The sequence below is a fragment of the Conger conger genome, chromosome 7 (assembly GCF_963514075.1).
Source record: "Conger conger chromosome 7, fConCon1.1, whole genome shotgun sequence".
NCBI classification, from domain to species: Eukaryota; Metazoa; Chordata; class Actinopteri; order Anguilliformes; family Congridae; genus Conger; species Conger conger.
In genome coordinates this window covers 14,656,604-14,677,594 of record NC_083766.1, presented here as the reverse complement: position 1 = coordinate 14,677,594, position 20,991 = coordinate 14,656,604, and the positions used below count along the sequence as shown (strand labels likewise).

The 20,991-nt window shown below is 38.5% G+C and overlaps 2 protein-coding genes across 3 annotated transcripts in view; one reads left to right on the top strand and one right to left on the bottom strand.

Annotated features, from left to right (window-relative positions):
* eda2r (ectodysplasin A2 receptor) overlaps positions 1 to 8,635 on the bottom strand; it is a 31,887-nt gene extending 23,252 nt beyond the window's left edge. Inside the window, exon 1 of the mRNA XM_061250122.1 lies at positions 8,321 to 8,635. Coding sequence (XP_061106106.1) covers positions 8,321 to 8,349 — 29 coding nt within the window. The 5' untranslated portion in view covers positions 8,350 to 8,635. The remainder of the gene's footprint in view (positions 1 to 8,320) is intronic.
* ar (androgen receptor) overlaps positions 7,139 to 20,991 on the top strand; it is a 45,993-nt gene continuing 32,140 nt past the window's right edge. For both annotated transcript variants that reach the window (XM_061250121.1, XM_061250119.1), the window contains exon 1: positions 7,139 to 8,552. In XM_061250121.1, the coding sequence (XP_061106105.1) occupies positions 7,288 to 8,552 (1,265 nt within the window). In that variant the 5' untranslated portion in view covers positions 7,139 to 7,287. The remainder of the gene's footprint in view (positions 8,553 to 20,991) is intronic.

Sequence of the window (20,991 nt, the reverse complement as noted above, 5' to 3'; positions counted from 1 at the left end):
GGCACTTTGTCTTCATACAGTGATGCAATCTGGATCACATGGGAAATGTATAATCAACCATAATATTGCCCAAGGAAAGGTTTAGTCGGCAACACTTTTCATAACTCTTCATAGAACAGTGACAGCTGTGATTAATCGCATGCCTGCAGTCAACGTGCAACAACTGTGACATTTACATAATAATAGTAATACTTATATTTGTATCTGCTCAGCAGGTGGACTGCAGAGTGAAGAGAGGAACTGACTCTGTACACATTGGATGATACTGCAGTTTTTCTTCATTTTATTGCCACCTTTTTTTGAAGTACCAGAAACCTTAGTGCTTTGGGGCTGTCTGATACAGAAACCTGAGCATTAAAGCACTTGCAGTGACCAAAGCAAGATGTCCACAAACACTGTGCATGCTCCTGAACTTTTATACTTTTACATTAGATGGATAAACTGTGGTAAGGGGTACATCTGATACTAATTCTGCCTTCAGAATACACATTAAAGAGATACATACCATCTGGGCCATAAGATGTTTTTATATCTACAGAGACAGAAAATGAAATGTCACATTTTTTGTCAGTCCTACATCCTAAAATGAAACTGTACATGCTTCAACAAAAATAATCATTTTAAAGAATGCAGCGTAGCTGGTAAGACACTTTTCTTTTGAGAACATTGTTGTCTTTCCTCTGGGTTACATGGATGATTGCTTAAGACATCTCTTATAAGCCTACTGGATATTGTTTGTCTAAAGTTATTTCTCATAGTTTTTCTCATAAATATGACCACCTCAACATAGACCTCATGACCCTTGAAATGTTATTTTCAGTCTGGTGCTTGGATTTTATTTCTGCAATTTTCAAAGATTATCTTTTCCATCCAATGAGCAGGCACATTTTAAAAAGATAGCATATCCTTGTAAATTAATTATCCATTCACTGCATGAAAATGGCAAACAATTCCTCACTTCTTAAAAGTTGAACAGATAAACACAAGTAAATAAAGTGACAAGCTGCATGCTTCCCAATTCATCTGTAAACCCAATGAATGCTGGAACTGCTCAGAAGGAAATCCTTCAGAAAGTATTGGCAGAAAGACAGGAAGTGGCCAATGGTCTTTCATCCAGACAATTGCTTTTTTCTTCTTCTTTGTTTCAGTTGGAGCTGCTCTGTTGAAGGCCATGACAGCTCCCCAAATGTTGTTGGCAGATCCTGCGTTGCTTTAGATAAGAGTGGGACAGACGAAAGGTGCAAAGTGAAAATTTTATGTCAATTTCAGTGCATTTCTTACCTCAATGACCCAGAAAACTATTTGGTAGTAAACATCCTGATAGATTGTTGCTTCACACCAGAAACTGTATCTGGAAGAAGATAGAGGCCCAGGCATGTGTATTACTGGTGGTGCAGACCTACGCACTTTATCTGACAATTAATGAACAGTCCATTTGACTTTTATTTTTCTATAGCCTATACTAGTCACATGTCACAAGCATGTCATAATTAAAATGCAAGTAGAAACCATCAAAGCTGTAGCCTACTTCCACGGTACAAGGCTGACATCATGAAAATCCATTGTAATGTATTTAGCTTGTTTGTATTGTCAAATTAAAATGAAATGCATTTGCATAATATTTTATAAATATGACCGGATCAGTAGCCTATTCCATACCTATTGATGTTGGTGCACAGATTGTAAAACAAACTTCAGCAAGTATTTTTTTCTTAGGGTGAGTGGAAGGTTCATGAATAAGCAACCTTACCCAAGCTTATCTTGAGTAATAAAGATCGTCTCATAAAAAATACTATTGCTGGTGCTTTTAGGGATATTGCATAGGTTAAGGATCTAACAAGTTAAATGATCAATTCATGATCCCCTTCCATCCCTCCATCATCCAGCCATTGGCTCATTGTTGTAAACCACGCCCCTTTTATGTGAACGAGTCGATAGCTTCAGGCTTAGTTCCAGGATTGGCATGTATATGGGTGTTCCATTTGATACATTTTGCAAAGAAAGATGCAACGGTAAGCCATACTGCTGTTATCTTTTCTAGTATGCAGTTTTCCAGTATGCAAATTGCGATAAGGAGAGAAGGTGAATATGCAATGCCAAACCTTATGTTTTATTATATTTGTTCTTCTGCAACATCGGAGATGAATAAATGAGCAGTGAGGTCAATGACAGATCCCCTGTGTCAGACCATCCTTCGGGCTGGAATAGCGTGCGAGACATGCTCCGGCTACACAAGGAACTTTATTTGCTAGAGGCTAGCAGTTGTGAGTTTGCAAGCAGCATGTTCCTTTCTGTAGTCCTTTGGAAAATGTCAGAAAGTTAAACAAGGATGGCTACCATTTGCAAAACCACTTTAATGAGCATTTCTCAAAATATTAGTCCCACATATATTTTTGTCTCTCTAATTCCTAGTAGCTGTGTGGAATAGTCTTTCTTTGTAAATAACATTTTAATTAAGCGTCATTCTATAGCAATCAATGCGGAACATACACCGTCAGTTCAATAACACAATAAGAAAACAGGCATTCGGTGGCAATTCAAGAGAGGAGAACATATATTGTCCTGCCACCTGTAGTTTTCTCAACCGATTTATCCCAACACTTGATGTGGGGTAGAGGGCACAAAGAATGTAATAGCTCAAGAGAGTTTGTATTAAAATCAGCTTTCCAGCATAGTGTGGTACACTTCCCTGCTGGTGTTGTAATGAGCTCAGCCCTCAAAAGTATTTGATAGGAAACTGGGAGATCCGAAGAGGGCTGTGGTCACAGAGTAAAAAAGGGATGAGATGAGTCCAGCATAGAAGGAAGAATAAACTCTTCTTACAGACTTGCTCTTCCTCATGCCCTCTGGATCCCTCTGAAGTTCTACAATGAAAATGCATGTCAATCTGTCATTTTTAGCCACATTCCATGATATAAACAGCAGCTGATCTATGTTCTGATCTTGTAGCATTTTATTGTGGTCTAATTTATGAGTGAATGGGTCATAGTGCATATGGCTCATTAGTTGATTGAGCCAGGGTAACTGGTGGCAGCAAAATCCTGCATACACACCGACCTTCCAGGACTGGAGTTGCCCATCCCTGCCATAAAGCTTGGTAGGCATACTTTTTATATGTATATTACTTATTGTCATTCATATAAATTTATTTATATGTAGGCCTCAATGAGTGAATGTATACTACTGCGTATCAGCAATTCCAGCATTATGGATATTATCTTATTATTATTCATCATCTTCATCTTCTTCTTCTGGCCAGGGTGTCTATGGCAGCCCCTAGAACCGTAAGGTAAAACGTTTTGAAATTTGAAACAAATTACTTTTGGGATTTCTTGGATCAAGCAGTCTGAGTGGATGTTCAACGCACCCATTAACATCAATTTTCACCATATTGAATTTTCCACCATATTAGGGACACTTTTTACTGTCCCTCATCTGTCCACAGAATTTGGGAAGATGGCTTATCATTTTTATGCTCCACGGTCCTGTAATCAGCTCCTGAAGGATATTAAGCTGGATCACGTCAGTACAGCCAATCGAGCTGCGAAGCCGGCAAACAAGAAGTGAGGGCATATCTCAGCAATGCTTTGATGTGTTGATACAAAACTTGGTGTATGGACTCAGGACTGCTTCCTAAGAACATGGAAAGAAATTGGTGTCATGGTGACCCTGCACCACTGGACTGCTTGGCCCCCTTCAACCCTGCTTGCAGGTTTAATTATTATTATTATTATTCCATAGCATAGGACTTGAACAAATGAGCACAAAAAGAACTTTAACGCAAATACAAATAGTGGTATTATATAAACTCCTGTACCCACTCATGTGATGTTTGGCCTATCACAGCACATAGGCTATATTTGTGCTTACTGAATGCATTGAGCTATGAGGGTAGTCAATAAATAATAAATGAATAAACGTAACATCTGTTGATAAATTAGTCTTATGTAGGCTATTATTTTATATTTATTGTTTTTTATCTTTGTAATTGACAGGTGCATCTTCATCATCACCACCTTAATCAGCACCATAGCATCTCAAAAATAAACAGCAAGTTAAATATATGAAGCTACTCTCATTATTTATTTATTTTGACCTATTCACTTTTCATATGTGATTAGTCTTTGTCATCATCATGCAAAGATACTAGGCTAAAAAATTTTTTTTTAAAACAGTAGGCTATTGGTAGCAATATCAAAATAATAAGGTTGGTATGATATGGGCCATGATATGGGCCGGGTGGGATGCTGATTATTAAATAAAGCTGTATTTGTCACGGTAAATTGGGTAAATTCGTAGTTTTGAATGAACTTCAATGGGAAAATGACATTTTTGGCACCGGAGGCTTACAAAATTGCAATACCCCAAGTAACCACTGGGGCTTGCAAGCTTCTCAGAGAATTGCAATCCCTAACCGCCTGATTCCACCAGCCATCCTCTCCAGGGGGAGACAACAATCTTCAATCTAAAATGCATAACACCTTGGGTTAAGAGACGACAGGCTGACCTGCTTGAATGGAAGTCAAATTTCGAAAGAATTTTGATTCTAGACGACACGGTTCAGCTATGAGGCAAAATGTAAATGGTTGTATTACATCACCACCACCTGGCCACTAGGCATCTTTGCAATAAACTGAGTAGCTTCACTTCTTGGATCCCCAACAATGTAAATTTTATGAGTGCTGTTACCTTTTTTTATGAGAGATGACACAAAACTGCAGGAGAAAAACAAACCCAAAAAAAGGAAGCACAAAATGCACCTTCGTTTTTTGAAATGACATAATGCTAAACCCCCAAAAGAAATTCCTGCTGAAAAATCTGTCAAGCAAATTTCATATTTGCTTTTCTACTGAATGCATCCATTCTGGGTTCTCCACCTGAGAATTTCATACACAGAAATGTTCCTCTGTAGAGTGCATGAAAATGTGTAATTTAGTAGAAGCATGAGCTTAAACTTCTTAAAAGCACTGAGTTGGATCCCTGGCGGAGCCAACTTGTGATCTAACATTGAAAACATGCCTGGACTGTACGGGGAATGCAACATCAGCAAAGATCATGTCTGTGAGATTCTGCCTGATTTTAATAGTCAAGCCCTGGTTTCATTTGTGCAGTGGGCAATGGGAACAGTCCTGAGAAAGAATAATAACAATACCAAGGAAAAGGTGCCTGTGAAAATCAGTGAAGAAGGAAATTGGGTTCTGTTGAGGAACTGACTGAATCCTTCAAAGATCAACTCAGTAATTTCAAAGGGCATCTGTTAAATATAGAGACATTTGAACAAATGCCCATATTCCTCTCTCTCTCTCTCACTCTCTCTCTATCTCTCACCACACACACACACTCACACATGCATGCACACAAGCACCCACACACATGCATGCATAGTTGCATTGTTATTATACTCCTTTGGAGTAAAACATGTTGGTTCTTGTTGCTGTATTTAGCATGTATGTTGCTGTGATATTACAACCAGTCTGTCGTGTAAACATAATATACAGTTTAAATGTCTCGTTGGTGTAAAAGTTTAGCAGTGCAGAAACTTTAAAGCAATGTTTTATACTTGTGTGTGTGTAAATCCCAGGAGATCAGCAGTTCCTGAGATACTCAAACCACACTGTCTGCCACCAACAATCATTCCACGGTCAAAGTCACTTAGATCAAACTTTTACCCATTCTGATGGTTGATGTAAACATTACCTGAAGCTCCTAATCTACATGATTGCATGCATTGCACTGCTGCCACACAATTGGCTGATTAGATAATCACATGAAAAATTAGGTGTAATAAAATAAAAATGTTCCTAATAAAGTGCTCGGTGAGTGTATATATATACACTTTATATACACTCACCGAGGTGTAATACAATTAAAATGTTCCTAATAAAGAGCTCGGTGAGTGTATATAAAGTGTATATAATACTTTATTATGTATTTATTAGACTTATTAACTAAGAGGTTTGATGCATTGTGTGTTCAGAGATGCTCTTCTGCATACCAATGTTGTAATGTGTGGTTATTGCATTACTGTCACCTTCCTGTCAGCTTTGACCACTCTTCTCCTCTCCCATTAACAATGTGTTGGCCAATTTAGACTCTCCAATCAGCCTAACCTGCATGTCTTTGGACTGTGGGAGGAAACCGGAGTACCTGAAGGAAACCCACGCAGACACGGGGAGAACATGCAAACTCCGCACAGAGAGGCCCCGGCCGACGGGGATTCGAACCCAGGACCTCCTTGCTGTGAGGCGGCAGTGCTACCCACTGCACCATCCGTGCCACCTATATATCTATATATATACATACATACACACTCACTCACACACACACACACACACACACACACACACACACACACACACACACACACACACACACACACACACACACACACACACACACACACACACACACACACTCATTCCACAGTCACTTAGATCACATTAATTCTCCATTTTGACATTTGTTCTGAATAACAGCTGAACCTATCAACCACATCTGCATGCTTTTAAGCATTTATGGCTGTTGCTGGCACATGATTGGCTGATTAAATATTTGCATTTACAAGCTGCCGTATAGGTTTACTTAATAAATTGCCCACTAGATGTATATACTATATGAAATATTATTTTTCAAATGGGTGAACAATTCAAAATTAACACTTGATAAAATAACACAAAGCTTTTCAGAAATGTTGGCTATTTTAATACCTGGAATTCAGTTATTCAGGTTTGAAATATCACACCTTTTGTCAGTAGCATAGGCTGCTTAACGAATTAATCAGTCGAAACCTGTTTTTCAAAATAAATATCTAAAATCATTACCGCTTGAGCTTTGCTGATAGTAAATAGGCTAGCCTATATTAGGCCTACACTGTATAGATGCCTTGGAAGAATATTCATTTTTCTTTCATGTACAAATTCCAAATGTAGTCTACTCCAGTTATATAATCACTGAGCTGGATACTTTAGCTTGCCAAATAAAAAAAATAATAAAAAAACACACACGCGCACGATCATCAATGGATTTATAGAGCTGCAGTTCTATTGAACGACCTCTAAAGTCTGCCTTTCTAAAGTGTGGCAAATGGACGTTATAACTTTTGACTGTGAAGACTCTGGTTGGATTAGGAGGAGTTTGTGACTCCCCAAACACGGCTTTTCGTGGACCATATCAAAACGTTTTTCATAACGTGCGAGTTGCATTTGAGAGGAACAGCGCTGACCCCGTGAGCTTGGACTTTCCAAGTTCAAAGTACAGTTTTTTTTACAGGATATACACTCCTGGGAAATGAGCCAAACGAACAGACAGATACTCCGTAAAGGACAATTTCACGGGACGTCTTGTAATTTGGATACCGAACTGAAGGAAGCTGACAGTGCTAATTTTCCGATGCAGCCTGAGGCTGAAGCCGGACGTATCCATTTTTCAAAAAGCTCATTGGATAGCATAGGCGACTCTTCTACGCTTGAGCCAGACAATGCACAAGAGAATACGTATGGCCCCTTTCTTTCTGACCAGCACGGCTGTTACACAGAACAAAAATCCTTGCTACCAACTGCGCCCCGTAATAGACGGGAGATAAATCCTCACAGTGACGCCTGTGTTTCGAACAGTTGCTCCGAGTCTGCCTGCACCACCATCTCAGAAACAGCACGAGAGCTGTGCAAAGCTGTCTCCGTCTCACTTGGCTTGAACATGGACTCAAATGAGATGAACGAACCGGGACATAATCTCACCACCTCTCTCGCAAGTGACCTACATAAAAACTATATGTTTGAAGTGCCTTTTTTGGGAAGTCCTGGAACCCAAGAAAGTGTCCCGCAGGCAGAAGACAAATGCTCCAGGGTACACAATGGCCAACTGTTACAAAACGATGAACTTTCTGGAATGTTTAAAAGTACACATGTTCAAGGCTTGACGAATGAAGTTGCATCTTCACATCTCAGCTCTACATATTCAAACTGGGACACGCAAGAGACAAGATTGAATGCGCAGACTGAAAAAACAGCTTCTAAAGAGCATGGGAGTTGCATGACCATGGATGAAGCGCGTTCTGGTTTCTGTCCGTTTGACCAACTGTTACCAACAAGCCTGGTACAATACAGTCAGACAGATCCATTGTCAACGGGTCGGAGCAACTTTAGGTCCCAAGTCTTTTACAAAACTTTGGCTCTTGCCAACGATGCCGTCGAACACGTAGACGGGAGATATGCCGACATTTCGGCACAATGTAGTGCCAAGATCAAGACCGAGAATTTACAGAATCAATCTACAGGCACCTGGGATCACCATTACAGATACAATGAAAATTGTCACTCACCATATGGACCCCCAAGACACGGTGTCCATCCATACTGTATGGAGACAAATAATCAATTTGTTGTTGAGCCGTTTGATTACCAAAGACCAGGCGGTCTGCTCCCGAGGGATAGATCTGCTTCGGAGTCGTGGTTCCCGGGTGGGATGCTGAGCAAGATGCCCTCCGCAAATCCTCCTTGCCTGAAAACTGAAGTTACGGATTGGCTGGAAGTACCTTACTCTGACAGAACACTGTGAGTCCCTGTCGTTACCAATGTATATTGAAATAATGATAAAAGATTGGCATGTGCTTATTTGCTTTACTAAAGCACCACCTACTGCGACTACTCCAGGAACGTGCACTGCTGCAGTAAGTTTGTTTTAATTTCAAGTGTAGATCGAACTATGCTATTGGTATTATTATTATAATTTAATTTTTTTTGTAAACTGTAAACTTCAAAATTGTTACCTGGTTTATATAATAATAATAGTAACAATAATAATAATAATAATAATAATAATAATAATAATAATAATTGGTAATAGTTGTAATAATAGTAGTAGCAGCTGCAGTAGTAAAATAAGTAGTTGCCATTGAAGGCAGTACTTTTCAGAGAAATTAATTTACTCAGATTTAAAAATTGAACTGAAATTCCTTGCAAAAAGGGTATGAGACCATGGTCTCACTTGGGATTTGATCCCAGGACCTTGCTGTCATGAGTCCATTGCTCAAATTAGGGCACCAGAGGCTGCCTGAAATACAAACAAGTATAGTGGGCCAGACGCTGTGATACAATGTAATTATAAGTATCTGGAGTTATCTTTTTTTGCTTATTCAAGAGCTGTTAAGGATGTAAGTTATTTTCACTTTCGAGTTTTCATGTTACCGAAATCGACCTGTGAATTTAAAACATTTGAAAGATACTGAAACACTGTTGCTGTTTGCCTTGCATTCAATAAGAACCTTGATAAATTATACAGCTCATTAAATAGCCCTTGCAAGGTTGATTATACTTCCATGAGGCTGTTAAAATGCACTGATATACTGCAGCTTCTGAAAGGTGCCGCAAAATTGTTTTTAAATCTAAAAGGGGAACTGAAGCCATGGGTTTTCCTATCATGGCATATTTAAAAAAAAAAAAAAACATGGCAAAAAAAAAAAGGCAAAACATGTGCTTGAAACTCTTATAACTGAAGTGAAAATTAAATTTGTAATCCCCAGAGGACATACACTGTTTCAGGTCACCTGCACCCACACATCCTCCTGTTTACTGGTGGGCCCACCAGGGAACCTATGCTCCCAGGGAATTTGCAGCCAAGACAACATTGATTATTAGTTTGAGTTATTAACAAACACTAGCTGGTTAGAGTGCAATGAGGTGTTTTACGAGACAATACTATTTTAAAGACTAACAGAGATCATGAATAACTGTCTGTTTAAAACAATATCTCTTTAACATGTAAACAGTGGATTTAATTATTCAGTAGGAAATCTGTGAACCCCATATACGCCCACTTATAAGAGGGGACACTTCTGGGAAGATTTTACTTTTAACAAAAATTTTGTCATAATGAATCCAAACACAATTTAATCTTGGTGAGAGGCGAGAGGGATCTTAACTGAAATATTTTGGCATTGAAGTGTAAAGAATATTCAGGGGGAAATTATTTTCAGTTAAAAAAAAATTTTCTCAGTGGAAAATAATCTGTTATTTGCATATCTCCTTTGCAAAGCATACTGTTTGGGTTTGTGTATGGTGATTGAAACAGCCTCTTTCGTAGTCTCTTTTTCTAAATGTTTTGTTGCATGCACAACCTAAAAGCATATTGTAATTCATGAATAATGAGATTACATTAGTTATTACACTAATAAATCAACAGTATTGAAATGCATTGTATGGTTGTCCATCTCGTAAGATCATGTATTTGGTACTTACTGTACAATGTACAATGATGAGTAATATACAGTAATAGGCACATTGCTTTGTATGACTTTCAATTTGTACTATATTCAAATATTTGACATGTCAGTTGCAATTTTAGTTGCAGTGGTTTGTTCGCTGACTAATGTTATTACCTTCCTTCATTTTGCCTGTGCTTACCCTGTGAGTCACACCCGTGTGACTAAAATATGTTTTTGAATGAATTGTGACCAGTTATCAATGTGATGACTGTGGTTGGATTTGTTTTTCCAAGCAAAGCAACAATAGACAAGATATTTACTAAAGCCAGTTTAGCTGCCAGCGTTAAGGGGAAAAGAGAACAGTCAAGGCTAACATCACGTTCCAGTCCGCACGAGACAGCTGGCAGCTGGATTTTTTCTTTCTCGTAAAAAAAGGACTGCAAACTTAAACTGATGAAGAAAAGCAATACAACTCAATATTCAGGAAGCTACGTACATGTTTTAACACAGCCACAGCAGAACCTAAAATTCAAATGCAGTAAAATATAAAAATCCAAACAACCTCCAAAAAAGAGAACAAATTGAAATATAGTAGTAATTTTATACTGACCCATAAAATCCTATTCTAAGGTATATTTTATTTCACTTTTTGAATATTTACAAAATGTATTGTTCACAATTTATTCATAATTAATTTCCGTGTTCTGTGTGATTGAATCATTCTAATTCTGGCCTTTTACTGAATTACAATTGAAATTCTGTCTGTCTGTCTATTTTATTTAAAACGCAGAACCTCAACATTCATTATATTAAGGTGACAGTGATTCTATGTTAGAAAAAGAGGAAAATATGCTGTTTGCATAAGTATTCAATCACTGAGAGAGAGAATTTGAGAGAGAATTGTATGGAAGTTAGAAATAAAGTACCATAAATGCATAAATTAGTAAAAGTGTACAAATAATATCCAAGGATATCCCAGTGAGGATCACTAATCAGGAAGTTGAAGCTCTATCATGCCACCCAGGCACTGTCTAGCTGTCAGTCAAAACTAAGCATTTGAGAAAGAAGACTTGTGAGGAAAGGTACAGATAGGCCAACACTAGGGGTGCTTTTTAACATGGAATATAAAACTGTCCGACTACTATAGATCAATATCCATATTTGGAAAAACACAATAGCATATTTCATCTGAATGAAATAGCATGAATATGTACAGTGCTGAAAGGAATTTGACACTGCTGTGTGATAGGCTGGATGCAACTAAGGTCCCTCCCATGAGCCACCCTCTATAAATACCATTACTCGTATTTCAAAACTTGCAACTTGCCAGTTCTCACAGCCTGCAGTACACCATGTCTCGTCATGTACTCAGAAGAGTGTTATCAGTTGCATTATGATTCTAGTACATTCACCATTGATTTTATTGCTTTGTTTTCTTTTGCATCTTTACTTTGGCTAGCTTGTATGTTTATTTACTCGCTTCGATTGCAGCAAATTATGCAGTTGCATGGGGGGTAGCTTAATTTATTTAACTTGTTGGTGTGGAACATTTGCTAGCCATTGCTAGCAGGCTGCAGCTTTCTTTTTTATATAGCCTAGGCCAGGGGTTGGCAACCCTGGTCCCGGAGAGCCGCAGGGTGTGCTGGCTTTCGTCTCCACCTTAAAATAAGCAACCGATTCAGACCCAAGAAACCAGGTGAGGTGAGTTAACTGTGTAATCAACGGCATTGATCAATTAATGCCAAGTAACAACGAAAGCCAGCACACCCTGTGGCTCTCCAGGACCAGGGTTGCCAAACCCTGGCCTAGGCTATACACTCACCGTGCACTTTATTAGGAACACCTACTTATTAATCAGCCAATCATGTGGCAGCAGTGCAATACATAAAATCTTGATAGTTGATGTGAGCTTTAGTTAATGTTCACATCAGCCATCAGAATGGGGAAAAAATGTGATCATAGTGATTTCAACCATGTCATGAGTGTTGGTGCCAGATGAGCTGGTTTGAGTATTTATGTAACTGCTGTTCTCCTGGGATTTTCACGCACAGCAGACTCTAGGGTTTGCAGTGAAAGCTGACAGGAAGGTGACAGTAATGCAAATAACCACACATTATAACATTGGTATGCAGAAGAGCTTCTCTGAACACACAATGCGTTAAACCTCTAAGTGGATAGGCTACAACAGCAGAAGACTGTTGCATCTTTTCTTGGTATAGCTTGTGTATTTATTTAATCGCCTCCATTGCAGCAAAGTTAGGCAGTGGCACGCAAAGTTAGCTTTCACTTACTAACCACATATTGGTGCAGTGAAGCAACAACTTGTCTGTCTGCTTCCTGTTTAACTAAGCTCACAGAATGGTGAATTCATTTTTGACATGTGCATCTTCATAACGATTCTCATGCACCAATGCATCAGAAACAGAGCAGCATTTACATTTTTTTCCTTCCGACTAAGTCTTTTGAAGCTTGGCTTCCGGATACAGATGCAACTACGACAATTAACATTGCCCGTGCCTCAATAAGCACTGTCCCTACATTGAAGTATGGTGGTGGCTGCATCATGCTATGGCGATTTTTTTAATCAACAGGGACTATCAACAATCTATCATCTAGGAGTGTTGTTCTGATACCAATGTTTACTTGGATACTGCTGTGGTACCCCAATACCAAATCAATATCATGGCAAAATAACTGATAACCAAATATCTAATGAAATAAAAAATGTAAACAAAAATATCTTTAAAAATTATTTTGTAAAAAAATCTGGTTTGAGCTCTTTGTGAACAACAGGGCTGCACTTGACTTGTTTGTGCAGGCCCCATTGTAGTGTAGATGTTTTGGCCTGCTGGCATGTACACTTTGCAACCATCAGAAATGCACCATGTGTGTATGATACTGGACATGAAGAGATTTTGTGTTTTGTTGAGTGGTATATGAGGATTATAACAGGAATGTGGAGAGCACTTTATTAGGTATTTATTCACCTTATTCTATATGAATGATCAGAAAAGCTTATTTCTCAATTAAAACAGATTCATGCAGGGAAAATACAAGATTAATACAAAAGGTAAAGAAAATTGACCTTTTATTCACATACCCTCAGTGAGCACTTTATTAGGTACTTAATAGTCTCTTTTTTGACTTAAGTCTTCTGCTGCTGTAGCCTATCCACCTTTTGACGTGTTGTGTGTTTATTGATGCTCTTCCGGCGAGCTCAAGTTTGTAAGCTGTAATAGTGGTGAGGAGGAGGCTGGGGTTTCATTACCCTGTTTTGCAAATAAGAGGCTGATAAGCACCTAAGCTTTTTTTGCCTTTTTGCGGTTTTATTACGTTACAATTTTTTGTATTCTATACATATGAAAGCAACAATAATTTGAGATGTCGACGACTCGACCACAAGGAGGGCAAAGTGGTTAGGGTTAACAAGGAAGTGAAATATGTAGATTGTGTATTGATTTTTTTGCTAACAAGCATTTCTCAATACTGAGTTGACTTTTCAAAAACTCTTCCTAGAACTCTCTACACCAACACACAGCTTGGCGCAACTACCAATACTCTGCAAATGTGTCTCAAAATGTATTTATTCACCAAAACACCAGCACTGAGTTTATATCAGGATGCAGATTTCAATCTGCTATTGAGCCTGCTTTGTTACTGCAATATTCTGTAACACAAGCATATACATTCACAAAAAATTTTTTTTTTACAATATATTTTTTTTCATCTTCACTCGATATAGCTTGTGTATTTATTTAATCGCCTCGATTGCGGCAAAGTTAGGCAGTGGCACGCAAAGTTAGCTTTCACTTACTAACCACATATTGGTGCAAGGAAGCAACATCTTGTCTGTCTGCTTCCTGTTTAACTCCCTGTGGTGTGCCTGAGCTTACAGAATGGTGAATTCATTGTTGACATGTGCATCTTCACAACGATACTCATGCACCAATTTATTTAGTCGCCCCGATTGCGGCAAAGTTAGGCGGTGGCACTCAAAGTTAGCTTTCCCTTACTAACCACATATTGGTGCAATGAAGCAACACCTTGTCTGTCTGCTTCCTGTTTAACTCCCTGTGGTGCGCCTGAGCTTACAGAATGGTGAATTCATTGTTGACATGTGCATCTTCACAACGATACTCATGCACCAATTTACAATAAAAGAACAGCAAACAACAAGCATCAGAAACAGAGCAGCATTTTTTTTTTTTTCCTTCCGACTACTGGCTTGCGGATGCAGATGCGACTACAACAATTAACATTGCCCATGCCTCAAGAAGCACTGTCCCTACATTGAAGTATGGTGGTGGCTGCATCATACTGTGGTGATTTTTTTAATCAACAGGAACTGGTTAATCTATCATCTAGGAGTGTTGCTCAGATACCAAAATGTTTACTTGGATACTGATACCCACTGTACCAAATCAAATCAATGAGCACTTTATTAGGTACTCAGGCGAGCTCAGGTTTGTAATAGTGGCGAGGGGGAGGCTGGGGTTTCATTGCCCTGCTTTGCAAATAAGAGGCTGATAAGCATCTAAGTTTTTTTTTTTGCCTTTTTGCAGTTTTATTACGTTATATATTTAAAAAATATAAATATGAAAGCAACAATAATTTGAGACATCAATGACTCAACCACAAGGGGGGCAAAGTGGATAGGGTTAACAAGGAAGTTAAAAATGTAGACCATGCGTGGATTAATTGGTTTTGAATTATATTTTTTAGTTTTTTTGCTAACAAGCATTTTTCAATACTGAGTTAACTTTTCAAAAACTCTTCAATTTTTTGTATTCTATACATATGAAAGCAACAATAATTTGAGATGTCGATGACTCGACCACAAGGAGGGCAAAGTGGTTAGGGTTAACAAGGAAGTGAAATATGTAGATTGTGTATTGATTTTTTTGCTAACAAGCATTTCTCAATACTGAGTTGACTTTTCAAAAACTCTTCCTAGAACTCTCTACACCAACACACAGCTTGGCGCAACAGTTAATTTCCTGCTACTCAAAATGCACCAAAACTACCAAAACTCTGCAAACGTGTCGCAAAATGTATGTATTCACCAAAACACCAGCACTAGTCTTCCGACAAGAATACATTGTCAATCATAGCACAGTGAGCTAGAAAACACTAACAACTGGTGGCATTACAGTCGCATGCGACCTCAGACTGGGGCAATGGCACTATTTTTGGAAATTTTTGAATTAGTATATAATTTTGTGCTCTCTAGTTTATTTTCTTTTTGTAATTAGAATTAAATGAATTTAATGTATTTTATTTATAGTGTAGCAATGTTTTTTTTTTTTTTTTTTACTTACAGTAGGGAATTTACTACAGTATATGCAACAGGAAAAAGTCATAGAAATAAGGCAGTAAAAGTTGTATTGGCACACATGGATGTACAGTAGTCCAAGTATTGGAAGTCACAGGTATCAGTTTTGAAATAGTGTGTGCCAACATTTGTAAATTGAGCTGTAGGAATTTTTTGGTGGTTGAGCCTGCCTAAGAAATTAATTCAGGATTTTTGTAAACTGAGTCCATTGAATGCATTTTTTGTCAAAGCAATGAAAAAATGATTTACAGTTTCGTCCACATAGAGTGGTGTTGTGCTAAACTTTGTATTAAAAAATGCTTGTTAACAATTGTAAAAAAAAAAAACTGTAAGATGTAATCTACTAGGATATTTATCCATTGAGTAATTGAGACTTTCCCAGCTTTCCAGTTGAGTAATATAACGTTCTTGGCGATAGTTAGAGAGACTACCCAGATAGGAAGTCACTTCGGACCGGATCTGTGCTATACTGACTTTGGGCCAGAATCGGGCCAGATCTAACCCAGAGTTGCTTGCTGTCTGGGTAGAATATTGTTGGGTTGCTTAGGATGGGGTTTGAAGAGGGACAAGTCACCTAGTAATAGTTCACCTGGCTGATTCTGTATGACTTCCATCCAGTATTTTGTGATTGGGGGACATTGCCAAAGAGTGTGAAAAAAGTCATCAGGGGTATGAAGAGTGCAGTGTGGACATGTGTCTGAGTTTGTGAATCCCATCTTGAACATTTGGCGTTGTGTGATGTGTTCTGTGTAGGGTTTTGTATTGGATCGGCTGTAGTATTGGAGCTCATAGTGAAAATATTAGTGCATATACAGTGGCTTCAGAAAGTATTCACTTTTTGCACTCTTGAAGTTTTCATTTTAAATGGATAAAATTGGCATTCTTAAGTCCTCTGTTGAGATCCTGCCGGAAGGACAACCATCTCAGCAGCACTCCATAAGTCAGGCTTTTATAGTAGAGTGGCTTGATGGAAGTAAAAGGGGTATGACACTTGGAGTTTGCCAAACGGCATTCAAAGGCCACTGAGAGCATGAGGAAAAAGATTGTCTGGTCTGATGAACTCTTTGGGCAGAACTCCAAGCACGATGTCTGGTAAAAAAACAGGCATTGCTCATCTCCTGGCAAATACTATCATGAAGCATGGTGGTGCTTGTTTTCTGCAGCAGGGGACGAATGCAGCCAAATACAGAGAGGTCTTTGAAAAGAACCTGCTCCAGAGTGCATGCGACCTCAATGGGGCAATGGTTCACCTTTCAGCACGACAATGTCCCAAAGCATACAGCCAAAACAATGCTGGAGTGGCTTCGGGACAAGTCTCTGACTGCCCCAGACATAAACCCCATTGAACATCTGTGGAAAGACCTGAAGATGGCAGTTTACAGATGCTTCCCATGCAATCTGACGGAGCTTGAGAGGATCTGCCAGATAAACTGCCCAAATCCAGGTGTGCAAAGCTTGTGGGGACTTACCCAAGAAGACTCAAAGCAGCAATTACACAAAGGACACAATAATATGCTTATTATGGAAAAAATAGCATTATTCACTTTTGGATAGGCTTGCATAGGTTTTTGGTCCCCTGTATATACAACCTCCATTTCTTTGGAAAAAGATGGAAGTTCCGTAATGTTATGGATGGAAGCATGTTTTCTATGATCTGATGAAAAGATATCTGATGAAAGAAATTGATTATATCAGAATTTATTGTAATGCATATTTTATAATTTTTTGATACCATGGGTTCCATATTTTTCCGGCTGGTGCCTGCCGTGTTTGCGTGCTGACATGCTGTTGATTTAGCATTTTCTGGACGATCCAGATACCTCGGGACTCCGGCACACTGAAGTAGGAGGAGAGCCGCTGCTCAGTCAGTGTCAGTCAAGAGTGAGAATTGCCAATTTGGTGTAGCTTATCGGGAGGTAAAGAACGTGCATGGATCACCACGCTCAACCAACAGAATATGAAAGGACACACGTGTGTTCTGCGGTTAAAGTTCCAACTGTCAAACTTCTCCGAAAAACAATGTCTCGCGTTTTTGATATTTTTTCCCGCACATATACTTAAAATACCTTGTGTAAATAGGACAGCTTTGGAGTTGCTGGAATGAGTATTTCTTCACTTTGAGGAGGTAGGCTACTGACCCTATAGGCTTCAAGTCTTTATGCTAAGCTAACACATTATGCTAGTATGGAAACCAAGCTAGTGAATGCACAAAAATGAAAATGAAATCAAACATCTCGTCCAAGTCTTGGTAAGTCAGAAAATAAGTTATATTTTGTTATATAGTTGGTGTATTTGCATGCCACATTGGTGCAGTCAGCTGGCAAGGAGCATGGTGTACTGGGTGTGTCCCTTGCTTGGTAAGATTGCAAGATTCAGTAGCCACACCCAGTATGCCATGTACAGTACTGTGCAGAAGTCTTTGGCACCCTAGACTTTATTATTTATATGTTTATTTTTTTGTGTGTGTTGGTATAAAGAACACATTTGAGATTTCCAAATAATCACTTTTCAAAAGATTTTATTTTACAGAGACATTTTTGTATTTAATTTAAAAAGTAACATATTATTGTAAGCAATTTACTACTTTTTACATTAATACTTGATCAAGGCTCTCTGAGATCAGAAGCAAAGAGACAACCAAAGTCTGCAGAAGAACTGTGGCAAGTTCTCCAACAGGCTTGGAACCACCTCCCTGTCTTAGCCAACACTGTCCTGCAGTTCTATATCTCAGAGAAGTGGTGCAGTTTTAACGCCGAAGGGTGGTCACAAAAAATATTGATTTGATCCAGTTTTTAACTATTCTGCCAAATTACTAAAATGTCATGTAAAATGTATAGTATGTTTATTTAGGACCTTTCATTGAATTATTTTTGAAAGAATCTTATCTGTACAGAATGTTATACAGGTGCCTAAGGCTTTCGCACAATACTGTATCTCACCAGGTGACTGCGCCGTGCAAAGTTGATTCTGGAAAAGGGATGCCAGGATACACTATTTACAAATTGCCTCATAGAACCTCTATACTTTTACATACTGTATCACTCCAAAATTCTGTACCAATATGGAAAGGTGGTGTGTGAACCTGGAAATGTAAAGTATGACCTGCTTTACATGTTAGACTTTCAGAGGTGCACTGTAAAGTAAGAATTAGAACATTGGTTTTACAATTTCCAGCCCATAATTTATATAAAGATTATGAAAGGTACAGGTGGTACAGGGGTCTTCTTCAATGTAAGGCATTCATGCGGTGTGCCTGATGTGCACATTTGGTGTTATAAAGCCTTAAACAGAACAGTGCAAAATAGTTTGTTTCTATACAGCCTATGTTACAAGCAAAATGCTTATCAGACATTTTTAGGACTTTAGAAATCCAACCTTGATGGATATTTTTAGTCCCAAAAAGAGGAACTCTCCAGGATAAAGAGGATGTCTGTCTGGTCAACCTAGACCTGTTACCTTGTCTTGGTGAGACAAACTTTTAAGCATTTTTTGCAACTGGGTGCTGGAGGCAAAATTGAGGCAAAATGCTACCACTATTCACTTGTACTGCTTTTGAAGTTAGGGATGGTCTTCTGCCGCTATTATATCTAGGGCCACCAGTTTGTCTCCCATTGTTTTCTGGCATGGTACTCTTCCAGCTAGTGGTAGAGATAGCCTCTCAATTATCCCATTTGCACCACTTAATTAATTTGATTAAGTAATTACAACTAATTAAGCACAGGCAGTGATTGACAGCGGTTTACAAGCAACATTTACATGTTCATTTAAAAATTCAGTTTGATTACTTACTACCCTGCACATGATGTAGTATTTGTAAATTATTTACAGGGGCATCATAGGGTTTGTTAGAAGCAGTGGGATATTCTGAAAGATTGGATACCCCTGCTTTATATGGATGCATTTTTCTTTTCACTGCAGTGATACTCAGTCCTGATTCCGGAGAGCTGCTGAGTCTACTGGTTTTAGTTTTTTTTCTGAGTAATGAACTGCTTTAACTGATCAATTGTTCTGCAAGTGCTGAGTAACAATGAAAGCCAGTATGAGTATATTTAACTCTGCCCTTTTTCCTTGCCATCACATTTCCTATTTTGTCACAGCAAATAACTGTAAAAGCAGAAATAACTTAAAGCTCATGATCTGACTCTAGTGTTATTTTGAGCTCAGGAGGCACAGGTAGATGCGTACACATCAGTAGTAGATTTCATCCTGAAAAAAAGAGTGTATTGTATGCTTCATTAAACCAGAAAAGGAAAAGCAATCTTATCATCTCAGACTGGCAGGGGCACTATCCCTGCATTCTCCATCAAATGTGAAATGTTCTTTTATTTGCATAGTCAAAATGCTAAAACCAAAGAAAGCACACAAATATGAACAGAATAACTGCTCAGGTGGAGGGAATGAGGAAACAGGGAACACAAACTTCTGACAGCAACCAAAGAAGAGTAGCAGCCCTCTCAACTTCTCTCTCCACCATTCCCAGTATCACATACTCTCCCACACATGAGTCTGGCAAAGCTTGTCCTGACTGGAGATCAGTGGTCATTAGTCCCTTGAGCCATGTTGGGGAGACACCTTCTGAATGACCCAAGTGGATAGGAGAGAGGGACTGCTCATAAGTATAATAGGGTGATGAGTGTCAATTCCAGTAAAGCAGGCCATCATTTCAGAGTCATAACCAGAACATCAGGTGTGTCAAAACTGTACATTGTTAAGAAGCACTGAGCAATGGCAAGAACACTCAGGATGTAGGTGTAGATGTACGAAAAACGACCATCAAGAGAATACTACAACTTGTCCGCTAAAAATGTAAAAAAGCTAGAAATCTGCTCTTTAACTACATAATGATTGTTTTATTTCAACTGTTTGTTTGCTGGAGTACAGAGTGACAAAATTTTTTGAGTAATTATGTGTATCTTAAATTGTTGAATATATTTTACCAAATATATTGTCCAGGTAAATGTCAATTAACAGCTTGTTTCACTGTAGATTCACTCCTTTTGGGAAAATCTGACAAATTATTTTTGGTACGCACCTTAAGGTCCAAGATTTTGGCTTATTAGCGCCTGAAGGAATAGCTGAACTCAGGATGAGTTACTCATATATATATAAAAAAAAGAAATTAAAAAAAAGAATGAATAACCTATTCAGGACCCTGTTACTTTCCACCTGATAAATACTTTTTATCCGATATTTTGGAAACTGTAAGGAAAATATAACACCATTTTATCATAGGTTTTAAAAAAAAGTGTTTTCGTGATTACTAAAAACAATCTATATGACTGAATGTAACCTTATTCCGTCATATTATGGGAGTAACATTAGCTCTGGAGATAAAAACAGTCATGTAGTAGTCTTAGGGTTGCCCATTTGATCTTCATCCTGTTGACGTGACCCTGAGCAAGACAACTAACCCCCTAATGAGCTGGCTGGTGCCTTGCCAGCCTGTCGCCGTTGGTGT